The sequence below is a fragment of the Anastrepha obliqua genome, chromosome 5 (genome assembly GCF_027943255.1).
Source record: "Anastrepha obliqua isolate idAnaObli1 chromosome 5, idAnaObli1_1.0, whole genome shotgun sequence".
NCBI classification, from domain to species: domain Eukaryota; kingdom Metazoa; phylum Arthropoda; class Insecta; order Diptera; family Tephritidae; genus Anastrepha; species Anastrepha obliqua.
The window spans coordinates 61,720,878-61,740,988 of NC_072896.1; the positions used below are offsets into that span (position 1 = coordinate 61,720,878).

Below are 20,111 nucleotides of genomic sequence, written 5' to 3' on the forward strand. Positions count from 1 at the left end.
ATACTGATGATAGTCGACAACTTCAATGAAAGGTTAAACAATCGTCTGGTCCTAACCTAATTGCAAATGTTTTGGCAATAGTTAATCAAAACCCAAAAAAAAAAAAAAAAAAATGGACAGTCAAAAGTTATCAAGGTGAATTCGGCTTACTTGGAGCTTACTTGGAGCGGATTACCTCCACAACTTGCGCAGAAATTAACACAAAGTATAACTCAATGATGTGAAGTCATTAAAGCTAATGATGGTGACTATACATTTTATTGAATTTCTTGAATTTTTTGAATTTTCATGTTATTGCGGTCACGCTTCTATCAGTTTTTTCGCCGTCGAAAACGAGCTTTTTGTTTTTTGAAGTTTTGGATTTCACTAGCCAGGAATTTTTCAAAATAAATTGTTTCTGCTTATTGAAAGAAAATGAAATGGCCTTTTAGTTACTTTTTGTTGCAACTTTAAAATGTAACTGATTTTAAAGCTAATGTATGTCGAAGACAAAACCTTTTGGTATTCTCTTCTATATTCCTTTATGTGGACAAAATTATAATACCTTTGTGCGGGTATAAAAATTAATTTAATCTAATCCAATTTAACCCAATGGTTCAATCATAAAATATTTCCAGCGTACATATTACACAATCAAGCACTTTTAAGGGAATCGTCAAAAGAAAACGTTATCGCTTTTGACAAAAACCAGCACGGTTAATTTTTTTAATAAAAAAAATAAGCCGAAAACAAATCTGTAAGTCGAGCCTTCCTAAAAGCAAGCTGTTAACGGTTTGTCTTCTTAATGAACTAGATATACATACCTCTCATACCCTCTCTTCCTCTAATAATTTTCGTGTATTTTACTTTGATTCCACTGCTTGTTAGGGTTATTCAAAATTATAATGACGATCAGAAATGTAACATAAAACTCATATATTATTCTAACTTGTCATGTCGGTCTCCTTGCCGCGGGGATGAGGCTTAAGTGGGGAGTTAACCCCATTCTATGGAGATTAACTTACCACGAACTAAGAGGGCAGCTCCACATAGGAATTGGGTATCCACTCAACCGCGGAACGGCGGAATTGGTGGCCACCCAAGTACTATGTGGAGAGTACCGTACCGACAACCTGGCAGGAGGTATAAAATGCATTTTTCTACAATGTGGAGGCTCAACAAGGATCTCTCTGCACGAGGTAACCCACTTCTGGGAAATCCTCCCGTCGAGCAATCGACGGCTCGGGCATCGGATGTGCAGGCCCGAACCCCACATTCCCCTATGACCGGAACTGACACCCAGGGTTCCGGAGGAAGCAAACTACTAGTGGTGAAACATGGCACATTGGCTATGCCAATGGAGAGCCGAGTGAGTGTGAGTGATACACCGCCGTCGAAACGATCTGAAGCAACTGAACAAGTTGTGGAGGATGTGGAGATGGCGGACAATCTCTCAGTAGACTCAGACGGATCTCTGGTACCGAGTAAGTCTTTGATAACGGTTAAACCTGGTGCGAATCAGGTAAGTACCGGTAAAAAGACCGAAGTTATTGGAGATTCGAACGCAGGTGTTGGTCTAACCGCAAGGCAGATCAAACGAAGGAGACAGAAGGCGAGGCAAGCCGAAGCACTAGCTAAGGCAAGGACTCAAGCTCCGTCAACTTCGACACCTGTAACGGAAACGGGAAAGCGTGGCAGAACAGAGGATTCCTCTGTAGCGCTGCGCTCTTCCGGAAACGAAACGGGGTCTGTGCCAACGACAGGGAAGAGGAGAAAGGCAAAGAAGAGGAAAGTCGAGAGACGGAATTCGGAAATGCCTGCATCCTCGACCCAATCCAAGGCAGACAAACCTTTGCTTGACAAGGCAGAGGCTAAGGGACCTCAAATGTCGAATGACACTCTTCCGTCAACGTCTGGCGAATCATTCGCGAGAATGGCAGCAAAGGCAATGACGGTGGAGATACATACCGACAAACAAGATGGTCTACTGTCCAAAGGGCAACAAGACTATCTTGATAGCTATCTTTGGAAAGCTATCGGTGAGTCGAAAGACGCGCCGACGTTCGAGGGGAAAAGCGTGGTGGACGGCATCGTAAAGGTGCACTGTTCCAATGCTTTTTCCCGAGAATGGCTAGAAAAAGCTATAGCAAAGATTCCAGCCTGCGAAAACAGCAAGTTTATTCTTGTTGAGAGTAGCAAAGAAAGGCTGGTACGAGCGAGTGTCTGGATTCCGGGTCCTTCCTGTAATTCAGCAGAACTCCTCAAACGCATCCGTGTTCAGAACAAGGATCTTGACACGACTCTCTGGAGAGTATACTCCTGCACCAGGCAGAAATCCGCCACCACTTCGGAGACGGGTTCCCACCTGGTACTGGGTATCGATCTTGGGTCCCTCAAGGTGCTTAAGTCGAAGTACGGTTGCCGTCCTCACCTACATCTGGGGCGGATCCAGTTCCGCGTCCAGGATAAGGTGGAGGACAAAGCGTAAATATACTCAGTCTCATGACTGAAGTAATATTTACACAGATTAATCTGCAGCATAGCAAAGCGTCTACGGCTCTCTTGTGCCGTAGGCATGCAAAACTGCAAACAAACCCACACATAATACTTATACAAGAACCATGGGTATGTCACAAGCGTATCTGTGGTCTAAGTGCTATGTCGTGGGGACAAATACTTCATTGTGAAGGGAATGTGAGACCGCGAGCATGTATTATCATGCCGAGGTTGATCGAACACACGATGTTAAAAGAGCTATGCTCTGGAGATATCGTTGCTGCAAAAATAAAGTACTGGAAAAGTGGGAACAGTGTCGAAGCTATCATAGTTTCGGCCTACCTACCCTATGACTCTGTACAGCCACCTCCTTCGAGGGAGCTAAGAGAAGTGGTCAAGTACGCAGAATCCAATAATCTGGGGCTAATAGTGGGCTGTGACGCAAATTCACAGAACATTGTGTGGGGAAGCAGCAAATGCAACCCCAGAGGTCTCAAGTTACTGGATTTTATCCTGTCATCCGATTTGGTCATTCAAAACACTGGTAACAAACCAACTTTTGTGACCAGAAGGAGACAAGAGGTGATTGATTTAACACTTACCAATAGGTCAGTTGGAAATCAAATCAACCGATGGCGAGTTTTGGAAGAGGACTCTCTTTCTGATCATCGTCTTATCGAATTCCGACTGGGAATTGACACAATATCAATACCTTCCGGTAGGAATCCTCGAAATGTGGACTGGGACAGGTATGGTGAGCTTGTAACAGAGCGATTACCAAACCTGAAAAAACTCAAATCAGCAGAAATGATTGAAGATGCGACTAAGAAATTAGAAGGTACTTTAATCAATTGCTTCGAGGAACTGTGTCCACTCAGGCAAAGCAGACAGGGGAAAGCGGTTCCTTGGTGGAACCCTGAACTGTCGAAGCTTCGTGTACGGTCCAGGAAACTTCTTAATAAGGCCTTGAAGACCAAAACAGAAGAGGACTGGGCCAATCATCGACTTACACAGAGAGAATATAAGAAGAAAGTACGGCAAGCCAAACTTGAATCCTATAGAAATTTCTGCAGTAACGTCGAAGAAATGAGGGAAACAGCGAGACTTTGTAAGGTCCTTCATTTAGACCGCTCAGTAAGGCTGGATTCCATTCGAAAACCTGATGGTTCATACACCATTTCCAAATCGGAAACGTTTAATGCTTTACTCGAAACCCACTTTCCGGGTAGTAGAACTCTCTCTGAAGGTGAGAGTGGCATGACCAACAACGGTGGCAATGGTGGAACCTCTAGGTACAGCTGGTATATTGCTAGTCGGATAGTGACAAGGGAATCGATAAGGTTTTCCTTATCTTCCTTTGAAAACTTTAAGTCCCCTGGACCTGACGGAATATATCCAGCAATGCTTAAAAAAGGAGGAGACAGGCTGATTGAGGCCCTGAAAAGGATCTTTACAGCCTGTCTTGCATTTGGTTATATACCATCCCTATGGCGACGCGTAAGAGTAGTATTTATTCCGAAACCAGGAAAAGATGACTATTCCCTAGCAAAAAGTTTTAGACCAATCAGTTTGACATCGTTCATGTTGAAAAGTCTGGAACGAGTGGTGGAGAAACATATTCGAGTGGGGGTATTGCCGAGAAGTCCACTTAGTAGAAATCAACACGCTTACCAGAGTGGAAAATCATGTGAATCAGCCTTACACGATCTTGTTAGCAAGATTGAAGCTGGGCTGGAAGCTGACGAATACACAATGGGCGTGTTCGTGGACATTGAGGGGGCTTTTGATAATGCCACTTTCGGCTCGATATGTTCTTCTGCCGAACGACACGGAGTTAATCAAGCCATTATAAAATGGATATACTCCATGCTCTCTGAGAGGCTGTTAACCGCTGGTGGGAGCGATGACGAGCAAATCACAGTCAGGGCCAAGCAAGGATGTCCCCAAGGGGGTGTTCTTTCTCCGCTGCTGTGGTGCTTCGTCGTAGACTCCCTATTAGTGGAGATGCAGGAACTCGGCTTTCATGTCCAAGCATATGCGGACGACGTCTGTGCGCTAACATCGGATAAATCCTTAAGGAGGCTTTGCAGGAAAGTGCAGAGGATTCTTGACAAAATCGATGAATGGTGCATGAGACAAGGTCTTTCCGTTAATCCGAACAAAACAACCATAGTCTTGTTTACGAGAAAACGGAAATTGGATGGACTCAGTCTTCCAACACTGAAAGGTGTGACACTTGGTCTTTCCAACGAAGTTAAATATCTAGGAGTAATTTTGGATAAGAAGCTGACTTGGGAGACACACGTTTCACTGAAGGTGAATCGTGCATTGAAGATTTTTCAGCAATGCCGTAGAGCCTTTGGCAAAACTTGGGGTCTGAAACCTGCTGTGGTCCTATGGATATACACGGCACTTATCAGACCAATCATCACTTACGCTTCTGTGGTCTGGTGGCGACGGAGCATGGTTAAGTCCACAATCCGGGAACTATACAGGCTGCAAAGAAGTGTATGTTTATGCATCACGGGTGCCATGAGTACAACCTCTGGAGATGCCCTAAATGCTATGCTCGATTTGCTCCCCCTGGATCTTAAGATACAACAGGAAGCAATAAAAGCAATGTGCAGACTCCATAAATATGGTCTCTGGCACGAAGATGGAACTTCGGGACACAGAGAAATCTTTAAGTTGCTGTCGGAGCAGTGTCCACTGTTTTTGGCACCTAAAGATGACCTGATACCCACAGTTTCATTCGGAAGGAAATTTGATGTCAGATTTCCATTGCGTGAGCAATGGAGCAATCCAGGAGGCATGCAGGGAGGTTTGACGGATATTTTCTTTACCGATGGGTCCAAGACTGAAATAGGGTCTGGAGCCGGATGGTACTTAAACGATAGTAATAAGTATCACTACGCTATGGGGGGAATGGCAACTGTTTTCCAAACAGAAGTTTTTGCCATCCTAAAAGTAGCCGAATGGATAATCGAGAGGAGATGGAGCGGGAAACAGATTGGAGTCTTCAGTGACAGTCAGGCTGCATTGAAGGCCCTGGAGAACGCGAAGCAAACCTCAAAGATTGTTCAAGAATGTAAGAAGAAGCTTAATTCTGTCGCAAGACAAAACAGGCTTGTACTTATATGGGTTCCGGGACACTCCGGTGTTCAAGGAAACGAAATTGCCGACGAATTGGCCAACCGTGGATCAGCGGTGCCCCCACAGGGGCCAGAGCCAATAATCGGAATCAGTCCCGCAGGAATCAAGAACTGGATCAACGATTATGTAGGCAATCTACATAAAGAGCGATGGTCCGGTCTAGAACGCTGCAGAACTGCAAAGTGTTTTGTGACAAGTCCGAACAGAAAACTGTCAAACTTTCTACTAAAACTTAGAAGGAAAGACATTCGGTTGATGGTCGGCATCATTACAGGACACAACCCATGGGGTCAGCATATGACCACCATTGGAATCATCGAGGACCCGGTATGCCTGTCATGCTTGGAGGAGGCGGATAGCACTGAGCACTTTCTCTGTGAGTGTCCTGCCTTTGCTAGAGCGCGACTACGGGTATTGGGTTCCGATGTCATGGGAATGGGTAATATTCGTTCTCTAAAACTGGAGGATATTTACAGATTTGTCAAAGAATCTGGAAAATTCTCACAGGACTAACTATCTCTATCTCTGTCTCTATTCTTTCCTATCTCTTTCTCTGATACTTTTCTCCCTCCCTCCTTTGACTATCTACCCCCTTTCCAGAGCTTTAAATACAATGGGCTTTTTAGCCTGAGTGTTTTGGGAGCCACCAAATCTCCTGGTGCTCCTTGGCTCGACCTTTTCAAATTCAAATTCAATTGCGTGGATCAAAAAGCACAATAGTGGGATAGGTATAGGCACGCACCTGTTTTTCTGTATGTTATTATAATTTTATTTAAAAAAAAAATTTATATATAATTTAATAATTTCATTTAGAAACATCAAATATTAGCAGTACGACTGGAAGTGTATCGACTATATCTTCATCAACAAGTGTAATGAAACCAGCCGCAGCTGCGCCGTCGGTGTTCACAAATATAACTGGAGTCATAAAAACGAGTAGTGGTAAATAAAAGTAATTAAGCGTCATATGCAAAGCCAATACAATAGTACGCTTCTTTTTTCTTTCCAGGCACAACTAATAGCTCAGTTTCGGTGGAGTCAAATTCAAATGAACGCAATGCTTCCACGATCACTTCAGTTACACCGGCACATTCCACACGTGGGAATACAAATTCTACTCCTGCATTTACGAGTAGTTCTGGAATAAATAACAATAACAATAATATAAACGATGAAAAGATAGGAACACGAAGAAGTGTGCGCACAAGTGCTGGCATGCACAAAAATTTGTACGGGCGTTCTGTCAGTTCTGCAGCAACGACGATGGGGGCTGTTTCACAAATCACAGATCCAACAAAGTCTCCCATTTTGACAAAATCAGTCGGTGTACATGGAAGTGAACTCATGGGAGTAGTGGAAGCTCGGCGGAAAACAAGGAGCGCAGGTAAGTTTCTTATTCGGGAATTTAAATAATACTGCCTTAGTCTCTAAGAATAAATATTTCTTTATTAATAGTTCGGTACAATAGTATTTTTATTTTGATGCACATTGAAGCAAATGTATTACAAGTTTTTCTATTTTAAATTGCTTGTGTGCAGGATTTATTTTATTTATTTATTTAAGGGGGTACATGTAAGGCCTTTACTTTTACATAATGGAAGTTACAAAATTTAAAAGTTTAATTCTAGTGCAATAGAATGTAAAATTAAAAACTAACTGTCAGATATACAAAAGCAATGAACCGAATAGGTTAGTGCGTGACTACCATTTGGTAGTGCCAGAGTTCGAAACTCGTCGTGTGCACGAAACAGCAAAATGACAGAAACAGTTTTTTCTAATAGTGGTCGATCTTCGGCAGCCAATGACAAACCTCCGAGTATATTTTAGCCATGAAAAAGCTACTTATAAAAAACCAATTCCGTTTGGAGGCGCAAAATTGTAGGTCCCCCCATTTGTGAAACAACACCAAGACGCACACCACGAATAGGAGGAGGAGATTAGCCCAACAACCAAAAACGGTTGTAAGAATCAAGTAAATACCACATATGACCATTAAAATAGGTACCCAACACGTTCATACGGAAAATGCAAGTTTTTCAAATTAATGCAGATATTCAAATGTATGTGTTTATATTGGGTTGGGGAAAAGGAAATGTCGTATTTGTGATCGAAATTTGACGCTTTATTTAACGTACTTAGAATTATCCGATTCAAGTCAAATATGCCGCGTTTTGTTTGCAAACTTGTTGCTATTTAGAAGGCAACTTCATTATCCCCCCTTTATAAAACCGCCCCTCCTTATTTGCAAAAAACTCAGACAACCAGTTTTCGCAAGCCTCTTTTGAGGCCACCAAGGGCGTTTTGCATTTACCGGAAGAGATGATAGTCACTTGGCGTCAGATCCGGACTATATGGTGGCTGCGATAGGACATCCCATTCGAGCTCCCGTAGCTTCTGGCGGGTCATCAAAGATGTGTGACGACGAGCGTTGTCCTGGTGGAACACAGCACCATTCCTATTGACCAATTCTGGCCGCTTCTGGTCAATCGCCTGCTTCAAACGGTCAAGTTGCTCACAGTAGAGGACCGAATTAAGGGTGTGGCCATAGTTGAGCAGCTCATAGTGGATAATTCCCTTCCAATCCCACCAAACACACAGCAAAACCTTCCTGGCGGTCAATCCGGGCTTGGCGATTGTTTGGGTCGGCTCGCCGCATCTCGACCACGATCTTTTTCGCTTGGCGTTGTCGTACGTGATCCACTTTTCATCGCCAGTCACCATCCGCTTCAAAAATGGGTCAAGTTCGTTCCGTTTTAGCAGAGAATCGCAAGCGTTGATTCGGTCCAAGAGATTTTTTTGCGTCAACATGTGTGGCATCCAAACATCCAGCTTTTTTTGGAATCCAATCTTCTGCAAATGGTTCCAAACGGTTTTCGGCATCTTCGACATCTACTACACCAGAACGAAATCGATCGAACCAACGCTGTGCTGTGCGAATCGTTGCAGTATCAGGCCCACAAACTTCACAAATTTTTGTCGCCGCCTTCGTTGCATTTTTACCTCTACGGTAGTAAAAACGTAAAATATGACGAATTTCTTGCTTGGTGGACTCCATCTTTGACGCGCTATAACTTAAGACTGAAACATACGATCACAACACTGTCAAAGAGGCACTTGTAGTACAGATTATCGTCTTCAAATCGCCGTTTAGTGTGACCTGATGCAATAAGTACAACGCAAGATATGTTTAAATGTCGCGTTCAATTGACAAAATACGACATTACTGTTTCCCCAACCCAATATTTCATAGATTAATAGTATATAAAAAATATAAATAATAATTCAAGTTACAATTAGAATAAACAGGTAATATTCATGTGGTCATTAAAACAAGTATGAAATAGAAATAGATACGATACAAAAATGACTTAGTGATTTTATTAAAAATGCTGCTCTTCGATAATTTAAGTTTAATCATAAACCAATAAACCACTGTTTACAATGAGTGTCAATGACTTTTTGTTTTCGATTTGATTTTTTGCCATAAATCCTTATTTTTTAATCCGGTTTTCCATGAGGTTTAGGTCGGGTGACTGGCTTGGCCAATCCAGAACTTTGCCATTATTTTATATAAACCAGTCACGTACTAACATGGTAAAAAACCACCGAAGTGGCATATTCTCCTCCTTGTAAATAATTTTATCCATTTTATTGGTTATGATGAGGTGAATAAATAAATAAACTGAATGAACTATTCTGCCTGGCAGAGCCCTGCCGTTCAGTTCTCGCTAAAACTACGTTCTTGACTTCAACTGAAAATAACCGAATCTGAGCAACCAATAACGCAAATTAATATAATGGGTATATTAAATTCATAATGAAGCAGTGATGCCATTGTAATTCCAATAATAGCTTTAAATTTTTCCGACCCGCACAAGAAAATCAATAGATAATTAGCGTACCTATTGTAATGGCCATATGCGTATGTATAAATATAGCTTTTCTTATAATTGCATTTAAGACTGGAAAGCAAGTATTAAGAAGAGTAAGGCTCTTAAATATGATTGCAAAGTAGTGAAAAAGTAAATAAATATATAAGAAACCTAGACGGTTAAGTCCCATACACATTCAATTTGCGGAATTAAAGTAATTGTGGATTACCATTTTGTATGTAGTTACAGTAGTCGTCTTGTAGTAGTAGGTAGTCTTGAGACATATTCTGAAATGGAATTCCAGAACCTCACAGCATTAATGGAAGCCTTGAGGAAGACAAGTAAGAATATTCAGAAATAATCAGGCTTTGATATTTTGAAGTTTTATATTTTATAAGTCTTTACATGAATGTACAATTTTTTGCCGCAAGATAATCAGAAATGCTGCATCCAAGAATTTTAGTTTTCCACAAAGAGATGTGGTCACATCTTTTAAGGCAACGACGTGCAACATTGTTGAACGCAACATAAATTTTGTGAGATGAAACAGAACCAAGTTTACAATATACGTGCATAGAATACGTAAAGTGAGACAAAATTAGTAGGGCAGCTAATTTTCTTCTTGCCTGTAAAGGTGCAAACGAAGCTGACGTTCTTAATCTACGTAAAACAGCGTAAATGTTACTACCAATTTTTTAACGTGGTCAGAACAACGAAACCTAAATTTCTCACCATCAGTAATCGTTAGAATACTACTACCAACATAACCTTTGAAGCATGAATATTTTTTTTTGCTGTCGATGGACCTGGTTTACCGGCAGGCTCCAACATTTTCGATAATTAGGGTTATCATAATAAATCCATTTTTCATCGCTAGTGACGATGCGATGCAGAAAACCTTTTCTTTTCTGCCGTTCAAGAAGCATCTCACACATCACCAAACGTCTCTCGATATCCCTCTCCTTTAATTGATGTGCCACCCAGTTACCTGCTTTCTGCACCATTCCCATCGCGTGCAACGTGCACGGTTGATCTGTCAACATCCAACTCTTTAGACATATCTTCAAGGGTTCGACATGTCTCTTCATACAATAATTTTTGTAGTTGAGTATCTTCGAATTTTTTCGGTGTACATTTGTGAAATTGCCACTTTGGAAGCGTCGAACCACAAATGAAGCATGACTTCCCGCAAATGTTGTTTTTTCAGGACGAACGTAAACATATTTGGCGTCAAATAAAAAAGGATCTTCACCTTAAAATCTCCAGTATATAACTAGAGCGAACACAAAAATAGTGTCAGCAACGACACCTCTTTTAGGAGGGCGGAAACTTATTCCCATACCCAATATATATATATTTATTCTAATATACATCTTCCTGCAAAGTTGCTGGTCATAAGCTTGTATCCTAACGTCGTCAATTATTTTCAACATGGCTGTAGAGCAAGTTAGGTCTAAGGGCTAGCCCTGACTGCAATATTGATAGCAGGTTATTTCGTTTAACATAAGATGAAATTTGTGATGCCATCAAGGACTCCCATAGTTTTGAAAAGCCTGGCAGAATGTTTATCGGTCTATATTCATAGTGATTAGTGGCATTATTATTTTTAGTAACTGGAATAATGACAGCCTTTTTGCACTTTTTGGTTGGAAAATAGGCGGTTGTGAAGCAGTGCCTTTTCACATATGTTTGAATGTCAAAACATTAGACTTAATCGTCGTAACAGATTTTAAAGCTTCATTCCCAGGAACTCCATCAAATTGAAATGTTTCTTTAAAGCAAAATGGTCAAGAAATTTCTGCGCTGGATAATTTAACTATTGATGCTTTAACTGGCGCTAGTAAAATAATCGATAAGGGCATTTAGGTAAATTTTACACTTAACCTCTAGTTTTCCATACATATTGAGCCTTTTCAAATTACCGCATAGATCTTTTGATAGTAGAGATGGGTTCAGTTTGGAATCACAATACAATTACTTTGCATGTCGTATAATGATTGATTTATTTATTTTGAAAAATTTTGTACTGTGACCCAGTCTCAATGAACGAACCGTCGTTCCAGTTAACATTTGACACATCAGCATACATAAAACTTCCACTAACAGAGGCACACTTAAACGACACATCAAGCGAACAAAATATTAAGTCATGGTTCGATGTGAAAAGCATTTTGTCAAATTTGAGAGTGGGGTGAGTACTATACATAATAACGAGGTCTAACAGGCTAGGACTCGCATTGTTGGCATGTCTTCTTGATACTGTTCTGTTAACTACAGCAAGACCTGCAGCTTATACACGGTCAAGTAGCTCAAAAGCATAACTGGGTTGCAATAAAGTCACCACATTCAGTTCGCCTAATGCAAGCGTGTACGATGAATTTCAAACTTAAGAGTCGCTGCTAAATAGGCGTATCCTTTTCGCAACATGCGTTATGTATGTACTTTGTTAGCTTTGTGAGAAATTTAGATAGCGTCCGTTGTTTTTACAAATTAGTTTCTAGTATGAAAAACGATTTGAAGCAGTGTTTCTATACATCCACCCTAAAACTCTAAAGATCGAAAAATTTTACGTGCATCTGTAGTAAAATATTTGAAGAAGTCGAAGACTCTCAAAGCAAGATCAGAAAATCATTGACTTATTTGTGACAAAGCCGAACTTATTGTTGCAGTACATTGCGAGCACAAAAACCGCTGCTCCCATTATCACTCACTGAACAATTCTGTTACAAAATTTGTTGACACTGCCAGAAATCTAGGAATAATTTTAGACAGAACTCTATTGTGGAATGGCCACATTTACAGTGCCGATCAGGTGAAGCAGCGTTAATACTGGGCGTAAGTATGTGCACATGAGCAGCAAGTACAGTTCTCGTATTTTTTACAAGGAAAAATGGAAATACCATACTTAGGAGCAACGCAAAGGCACGTCTTACTCGAGTGACATCGACATTAGATGGGATGAGAAAAAAAATAATCTTTCTAACATTAAAGTTGTAATGTTGATATCGTAGCTGTTCTTGTAAAGAGATTAAAAAAAGAGTTCTTACGCAAAACTAATTTTAACAGGGTTTGGGTTATTATTTCAATGCAGTTTCATTTTTATTGATGAGGAACTTATGTATATTTTTCATAACAGATTTTCACACTTTTTAATTGAAACATGGTATATCTTACAGTTATTGGTGAGGCCCAATTAACTGAAGGACGCAGAAGAAGAAGTTCTCGCGACTACAAGTGACCATTGTCTTGCGCCTCGGCTACTGATTTAAACGTATGCGACGATGGCGATATGGATATAAGCGAATTTGGAGTTAACGTACTCGACAGCAAAAGTTGCTTTTTATTAGCCGAGGCGCAGAGTGAATTCTCAATGCATGATTTTGTTGATGATGTTAACCTTAGCGAGAAAAATGTTGACCGTAAGGATGAAGGGGAATGCAAAAAAACTGTGGTTGCTGTGAGCGCAGATAAATATAAGTATACAACTGCTATTGGTGTTAATGAACACAAAACCGGTAAAAAATTATTACCTTCAACTGGGAATGCTGTAGCTATGGAATCTTCATGGAAGCCCTCAGAACCCTTACTAGCTTATAATACTGACATGGGCGCAGAAGCTGAAAATGTTTTGATACCTGAAATTTCTCGTACGAATTCCGTGGATTGTAGCAACTTCGCAGATTTCAATGAATTTAATTTGTGTTTGAATAATATACTTAATTATGATGATGATGATGTTATCACTCAGTCTTTATCGCCTATAACGATAATCCCTACAGACAACATGATCCACACGGGCGCAATGAGTTGTTCCTCAAGTCCAAAACTTTGTAGAAGCACACAAGACTCCGCTGACAGTTGGAACCAACGTCTTACGCCCAGAAGTGGAGACCAGCTACAGAACATTTTTGATATCGTTCAATTAAGTGAAGGCATGGATTTGCAAACTTTCCAATCAGACGAGAAAATACAACCACAGAACTTTAGTACTGAGAGTGAATCGCACATAGTGCCGGCAGCAGGATTAACAAAAGATAAATTTGGTGGATATCAAGAACGCCAAATAACATAAAGTGCTACATATTAACAATTAAGATTATCATGCATTTGCCTGGAAGAAAATGTTTACAGTTATATGTATATATAAATAACATCATTGTGGCAATAAACTATTTATTATAATAATTAATGTAAATATAGTATATCCTTTTTGATTATATCGTATTTTTGTAACATAATCGCTAATTGAAGCTACATATATGTTTAAAACTACATAAGTATGCAAAAAGCGTAAAGCACTATTTTTTTATTAATAAGTATGTAAAACAAAAAACATTAAAAAATAAACGATTTCGCGCTATAAAATTAATTTCTGTAAAGGTGGCCAACATGTATTTATGCGTGGCTCCAATTCACGGGGTTCTTAAGGGCATTAAACACCAAAATAGATAAAGTTTATTTTACTTGCGGCCGACCCTCGGCAGGAAATAGCAAAAAAGCTTTTTATAAAAACCATCTGCCATTCGTCGGTGCGTCTTAAAACTTCAGGCTCCTCAATTTGCGGAACAACATAAAGACGCGCACCATGAATTGAAAATTAAGCACATAAACATCTAACGGAGGATGTATGTATGCACCGATTATATATAAGTTTTATCAATTGCAAAATATTAAAATTCAATTATTTGGAATAATTTGGTCTTATTACGTATATTTCTAGTCACATTGTTTTAAATAAGATAACATTGATTAGAATAACATAAATTTGAAATTACTGAAATGAGGTTTCATAATTTTTTTAGAAACAACTTTAGAATGTGTAGATATGTACATAGCTTTTCTTAGTAATATTGAACAATAATAAACCATTTGAATACAGTTGTGAACATAATTTAACAGCAGTAGCAATGCAATCACTTTATATTATATTTCTTGTGTAAGAAAAGTAAGGGTTTCCATATTTGTAAAAATGCGTTTGCTATCCAACTTATTTGAAGCTTGCATTATCCTTTCTTTTTGTGTCATCCATTTCAGATGTTGCCAGCAAGCAATGAAGATTAAATGTGTGGAAATGCAATTATGGTCGTCTTCGATTCGCCACGAGTGGCGAACAGATGAAGCAACTGGCATAAACATACGTTGGCACACTAGAAAAGAGCTACCAAAAATTATATTTATTTGGAAGCTCTTAATGAGTAATATCTATTAGTGAGACTTGTGTAATATGTGAAAGGAGAGTTCGCGCAGCATTGAATATAATGAGTTATACCAGTTTTATGAGGTATAACCATACACGCCAGCGACGGATCTTGTTCGATAACGTTTTAGTTGCTTTCACATGCTAATATTTCGTCAATTGAGCGGAGCCCAAACATAACGAGCAGAGGAGTGACGAATTATATATCAATACAGTTTCGCTTTCTAAAATTAACTCGTTTTATTTAATGAATCCCCGAAATAGTGCCTTTGTAGCCGTTTTCGAAAATCTCGAACATATTCGAAACAATTTTCTGTGTTGCAGATGCAACGGAACAAGTATTTTGAAATTATTTATCATGAGCTCTTTCTTATATTTATATGTTTCGGATCTTCAATGTGTCGAAATCACCAATATCATGAATGAATCTTTTATTGAAGTTATTTCCCACCTCAGAGAGCTATAATACGTTATACATTTTGAAAAAAAAAAAGAAATCGTTCTGGATTAACAGTATTTAATGGGATATAATTTCGTGTCGTTCCGGTAACGTAGACTCGACTGTGGTAAGAAACAGCTTTTGCAGGGATTTATTCTTTCTCGATATTACCCCTTTGTTTACCTGGCCCAAAGTACCCGAATGAGATGTTATTGGATTCCAATGTCAATATCTTATGATTTTAAACTCTGCAGTACGCTCTTTAACATGCTTTTTTTGTGGTATACGGTACACTAGACAGGGCTAGTTTACTGGGGCGGCAGCACTTGGTCGGGAAAACCCGAATCATTCCGGTAACGTAGAACCGGCTGCCATGGGAATAACTTTTTTTTGTGGATTATGTGGGGTTAAATGAGTATATAATAATTAGTGACAGTTTAACGCGAAAACCATAAATATTTTTAAGCGTCTGTATGAGCATTCGATATCATCGTTTTCATCGGTCCACAGTGGTGGTGCCCAGCGTTGGCAGAGCTTACAACAGTGTTTTTTTTAACTCACATATGTATCTGTATTTCTGAGATAGTTGCGGATGAAAACCGTGCTTCCTAGTGCTTTTTGAAATCTGCTTTATCCGCCGTAAATAGTAAAAGATATGTCAACAGAGGAGACAGATGTTGATATTGTGCAACACACAAACAATTAAGATATATGAATCAATACACATTTTTGTATTAATTAACCATTTTTCTTACCGCTTGCCGTTTTCAGTTCGTTTCCAATATTTTTTGAACAGAGATGTCAAATGTTTTAACGGATTATAGACAATTGTCGATGTGCGTTTTTGTTTTGTGCTGTAAGTGCAGATACATATACGTTTCAAAACTAATACGGATAATATTTATAAGCGCAAATCAAATATAAATTTAATTTTTTTTGTTTTTAAACAAGTCAAACAGTGGGGGTTGAAATATGCGTTGAAGTAAGAAAAATAATCCAAAAATTAATTGGCATATACAATGCTGTCACACGGTATGAAAGCTGAAACTGACTCGTTGTCAACGTCGCAAATGGTTGTGTTAGCTTCACATACACTATCTGTCGGTGAAAGTCGAATAGTTTCACAAGGCTCTTGTTTGCATCACTGATCTACAGGCATAAACCTTTCTTGCATTAGCTTATTGGATACTTAATTCTCTGTTTATATTTGATATTTAGCAAACAAAATCACCGCTTTTAAATAAATACATAATTTTTTGTTTTTAAAGATTTTTCACTTCATGTCGAAATTTTTGTTCAAATAATCGTATAGAAACTTATGTACAGTATAATAGCTCGAAACATAAATAAAAACAAGCAATTTATATTTATATGAAAGTGCACATAATCAAATTCACATGTACATATGTTATATTTTATTTCTTGCAAATATACTTTAGGATATATTAAATGTATGCGTAAAATTATGAATAAAACATTATTTCTAGAAAGCGTTTAAATCTAGCAAGGGAAAAAACTTTGTAATGATTGTTGAAGATGCGAAATGTCTAACCAAAACCATATTACATGCATAAGCAAAAAACAAAAAAAATATATATATATATATAGAAAAACAAGTATATAAATAGATGAAATGCAATATTATAAAACGGGATGATTATTATGTAATGAATAAATATTAGTAATTGAGACTTAACTTTAAAATATCACATAACTATAGGTATATTTATATACTTATGTATAATCAATAAAAAGTAAGTACGATGGCATCAGATGTTAGTTTAAATGTGTTTTAACATATTAATCTTATACCACTATTTTGATTTGAGACAGCCGGAAGTTATATTGTAAATTAGTTTAAAATCTTTTATATATAAGTTAGGGGCCATAATTCTAAGCGACGTAATATGTGCATTACCGGTAAGAATATTTGCTTGAAAAATAAAAAAGGATAGCAGTGGTAAAAAAATATTGAAAACATTATTCAAGAAAGATATTGGAAGCAGAAACAAATAACTTAAATAAAATCAAAGTGTCTTAAAAGAAAATTTAGAATTAAGTCCTATACACAATGTAATGAAATTTAAAAACTAAATATTTTATGGTAATTGCATCATATATTATGTTAAAAAATATGTTTACAAATTTAAAACAAAGATTACTATATAAATATAAATTTTACAAATTCATGAAAAAATCTACATAGTGATTATGCAAAACGAATAATTTCATATTTAAGTGCGTACACTATACTTTTTATTAATAACTCAAGAAAAACTCAAAATAAATATATTATTTAAAAACCTCGTTTTATTAAAGATGTTCAGAGATGTTGTGGATTGAGCATATAAGTGTAAAAATATGTGAGTGGGCACCTTTTTATTGCAAAAACATTGCCCCAAGAGATGGGGCTTGTTCGAGGTATACAATGTATTGTACACGTAGCCCTCCTTCAACACGGTATCTTATAACACGGTTTCGCTCTGGCACGATAAGAGAATTGCAAAAAACCTTTATATAGTGCTGTACTTCCACAGCCGCAGTGAGGCTTGCCGTCTTAAAATTACAGTGTTGCCAATGAAAGTTTTGGGGAAGTTATTTCTTTTCATCTCCAAATGCCAAGAAAAATGAAAAAGAAATAAGAAGTGTAGTTTCCGCAGGATATTGACATGCAAAACGTGCAACTCGCGCTCGGGCGTCAATAATTGAGAAAATGGAAAAGGATTGATGATTGCTGTAAAAAAAAAAATTCATTAGATGGCAATATCATCAAACAAAAAGCTCTAAAAATTTAAAAACAAACTAAAGAACAAGCACAGAGGATTCTGTCAATGCAGATTTTGTGGCAAGTAAAGGTTGGTTTGCCGCCGTAGCCGAATGTTTCGTGCGTGACTACCATTCGGAATTCAGGGTACGTTGTTTCGAATCTCCGTGAAACACCAAAATAAAGAAACAAATTTTTTTCTAATAGCGGTCCTCCCTCGGCAGACAATGGCAAACCTCCGAGTGTATTTCTGCCAAGAAAAGGCTCCTCATAAAAAATATCTGCCTTTCGGAGTCGGCTTAAAACTGTACGTCCCTCCATTTATGAAACAACATCAAGACGCACGACACAAATCGGAGGAGGAGCTTGGCCAAACACCCAAAAAGGTTGTAAGCGCCAATCACGTTGGTTCGGAAGATTCAAAAAGCGCCTTGCAATTCATAGCATAAGAATCTGCGTCGGCTTTTCATAAAGCCGCTAGAACAAAAAAAAAAATTAAAAACATAGAAGGGCAAGGATACACAGCAGATCAAGTTTTCAATGCCGACGAAACTGGACTTTGGTGGAAGAAAATGCCCAGTAGACCCTTTATATCGAAATAGAAAAAAACAGCACCCGGATTTAAGGTGTCTAAAGATCGTCTAACGCTCCCTTTGTGCAGTAATGCACCGGGGAATTTTATGATAAAACCCTTGCTAGTTTATAAATCTTTGAATGCCCGTGCCGCGAAAAAGCAAGGGTTACCATTTAACCCCCATTGCAGAAGCTGTGTGGACCTTTCAGAGAAGCATATGTCTGGGTCAATTCTGGATAAGTAGGAGTTTAACCTGCTACAATATCCAGAACGTAATTGTGCCAGTGTTACACGTGTCTCACGGGGAAGCTGGAGCTCTTCATCTGCTATAGGTGGTGGTTGGACTCCGATTACGGCATTCACAGGACGGGAACTTAAGAAGGTGGTAACGGTCTCCCGGTAAATGTCGTTTAATATCTGTCTAAACACTGTCTGGTCCAATAGATGTCTGTTAGTTTTGTCCTGGATCTCGTCGGCGTAGTAATAGGTGTCTTCTGACGTGCCTGGGAGGCGGCTCTAGCTCAAGCAGGTGTCTGCAAGGGTGAAACCTGCGGTAGAACTCTAACAGCAACTTCTTGCTGAGCAGTTTGTTGTGCTCCATTACAGGGAGCATCTGTGCCTCATTATTAAGGTGTTGAACGGGGGACATCCGGAGGCAACCCGTCGCTATCCGAATGGCAGTGTTTTGGCTTGTCTGGAACTTTATCCACTGCGTGCCACCGGACCAGACAGGCGCAGCATAGTTTAGAACCGGCCGGCCAATTGCCTCAAATGTCGATAGCAACAATTCTTTGTCTTTGCCCCAAGTGCTGCTGGCAAAATATTTGAAGACCTTGTTACGATTTTGGACTTCAGTGGCAATTACGGTTGTATGCGTTGTGAAGGAGAGCAAACTATCGGAGGTAACACCCAAAATTTGGGGATTGTTTACAGTCGGTATTGGTGTGTCATCGACTTTTACCTTGAAGGGCAGTTTGACCTCCTTTGTCCAGGTGGTAAAGAGGGTAGCCGTGGACTTAGTGGGGGAAAGTTGAAGATTCCTCGCTGTGAAAAAGCGAGAAAGGTCGGCGAGGTAGATGTTCATTTTGAAGCACAGGCCAACATCGTCATTGCCCGACGCCATTATCGTGCAGTCTTCAGCATATGAGACCAGGGGGAGTCCCTCTGTGGTGGTGATATGCACTCTTCGGAAACCATACTTTAATATTCCCCTTGGTTGGCGGGTTCCTCAGGTTTCAGTAGTGGTACCACTCTCCCTGCTTTCTACTTGTCAGGGATAATGAGAGTGGCTAAGGACAGATTGAAAACCCTTGTAAGAAATCCTACTCCCAATGGTCCCAGGTGCTTCAGCATTAGTGTGTTCAGTCCGTCAGGGCCAATGGCTTTTGATGATTTTGATTTGTTGATGGGCCCCCTGAACCTCATCATTGGAGAAAGTAAGTGGAGTTCTGTCGTTCGTCAGTTTGTGCAGCCGTCTGGTGACACGACCCATTTGGTCCACTTATGTTGACCTACTAGTTGCCGGATCTCCAAATTGGGATCGACCTGGCGTAGGTGGTCGCGCTCGTTTGCTAAACTGGCTGCTTCGGCTGGGAAATTAGGACGTATATCCTTAAGCCTTCCATGGGGATGAAGCG

The 20,111-nt window shown here is 39.3% G+C and overlaps 1 protein-coding gene across 1 annotated transcript in view; it reads left to right on the forward strand.

The window, feature by feature from the left end:
• LOC129249026 (uncharacterized) overlaps window positions 1-15,539 on the forward strand; it is a 40,626-nt gene extending 25,087 nt beyond the window's left edge. The window contains exons 4-6 of the mRNA XM_054888638.1: window positions 6,442-6,570; window positions 6,638-7,012; window positions 12,677-15,539. Coding sequence (XP_054744613.1) covers window positions 6,442-6,570; window positions 6,638-7,012; window positions 12,677-12,738 — 566 coding nt within the window. The 3' untranslated portion in view covers window positions 12,739-15,539. The remainder of the gene's footprint in view (window positions 1-6,441; window positions 6,571-6,637; window positions 7,013-12,676) is intronic.
• The last annotated feature ends 4,572 nt before the right edge of the window (window positions 15,540-20,111 follow it).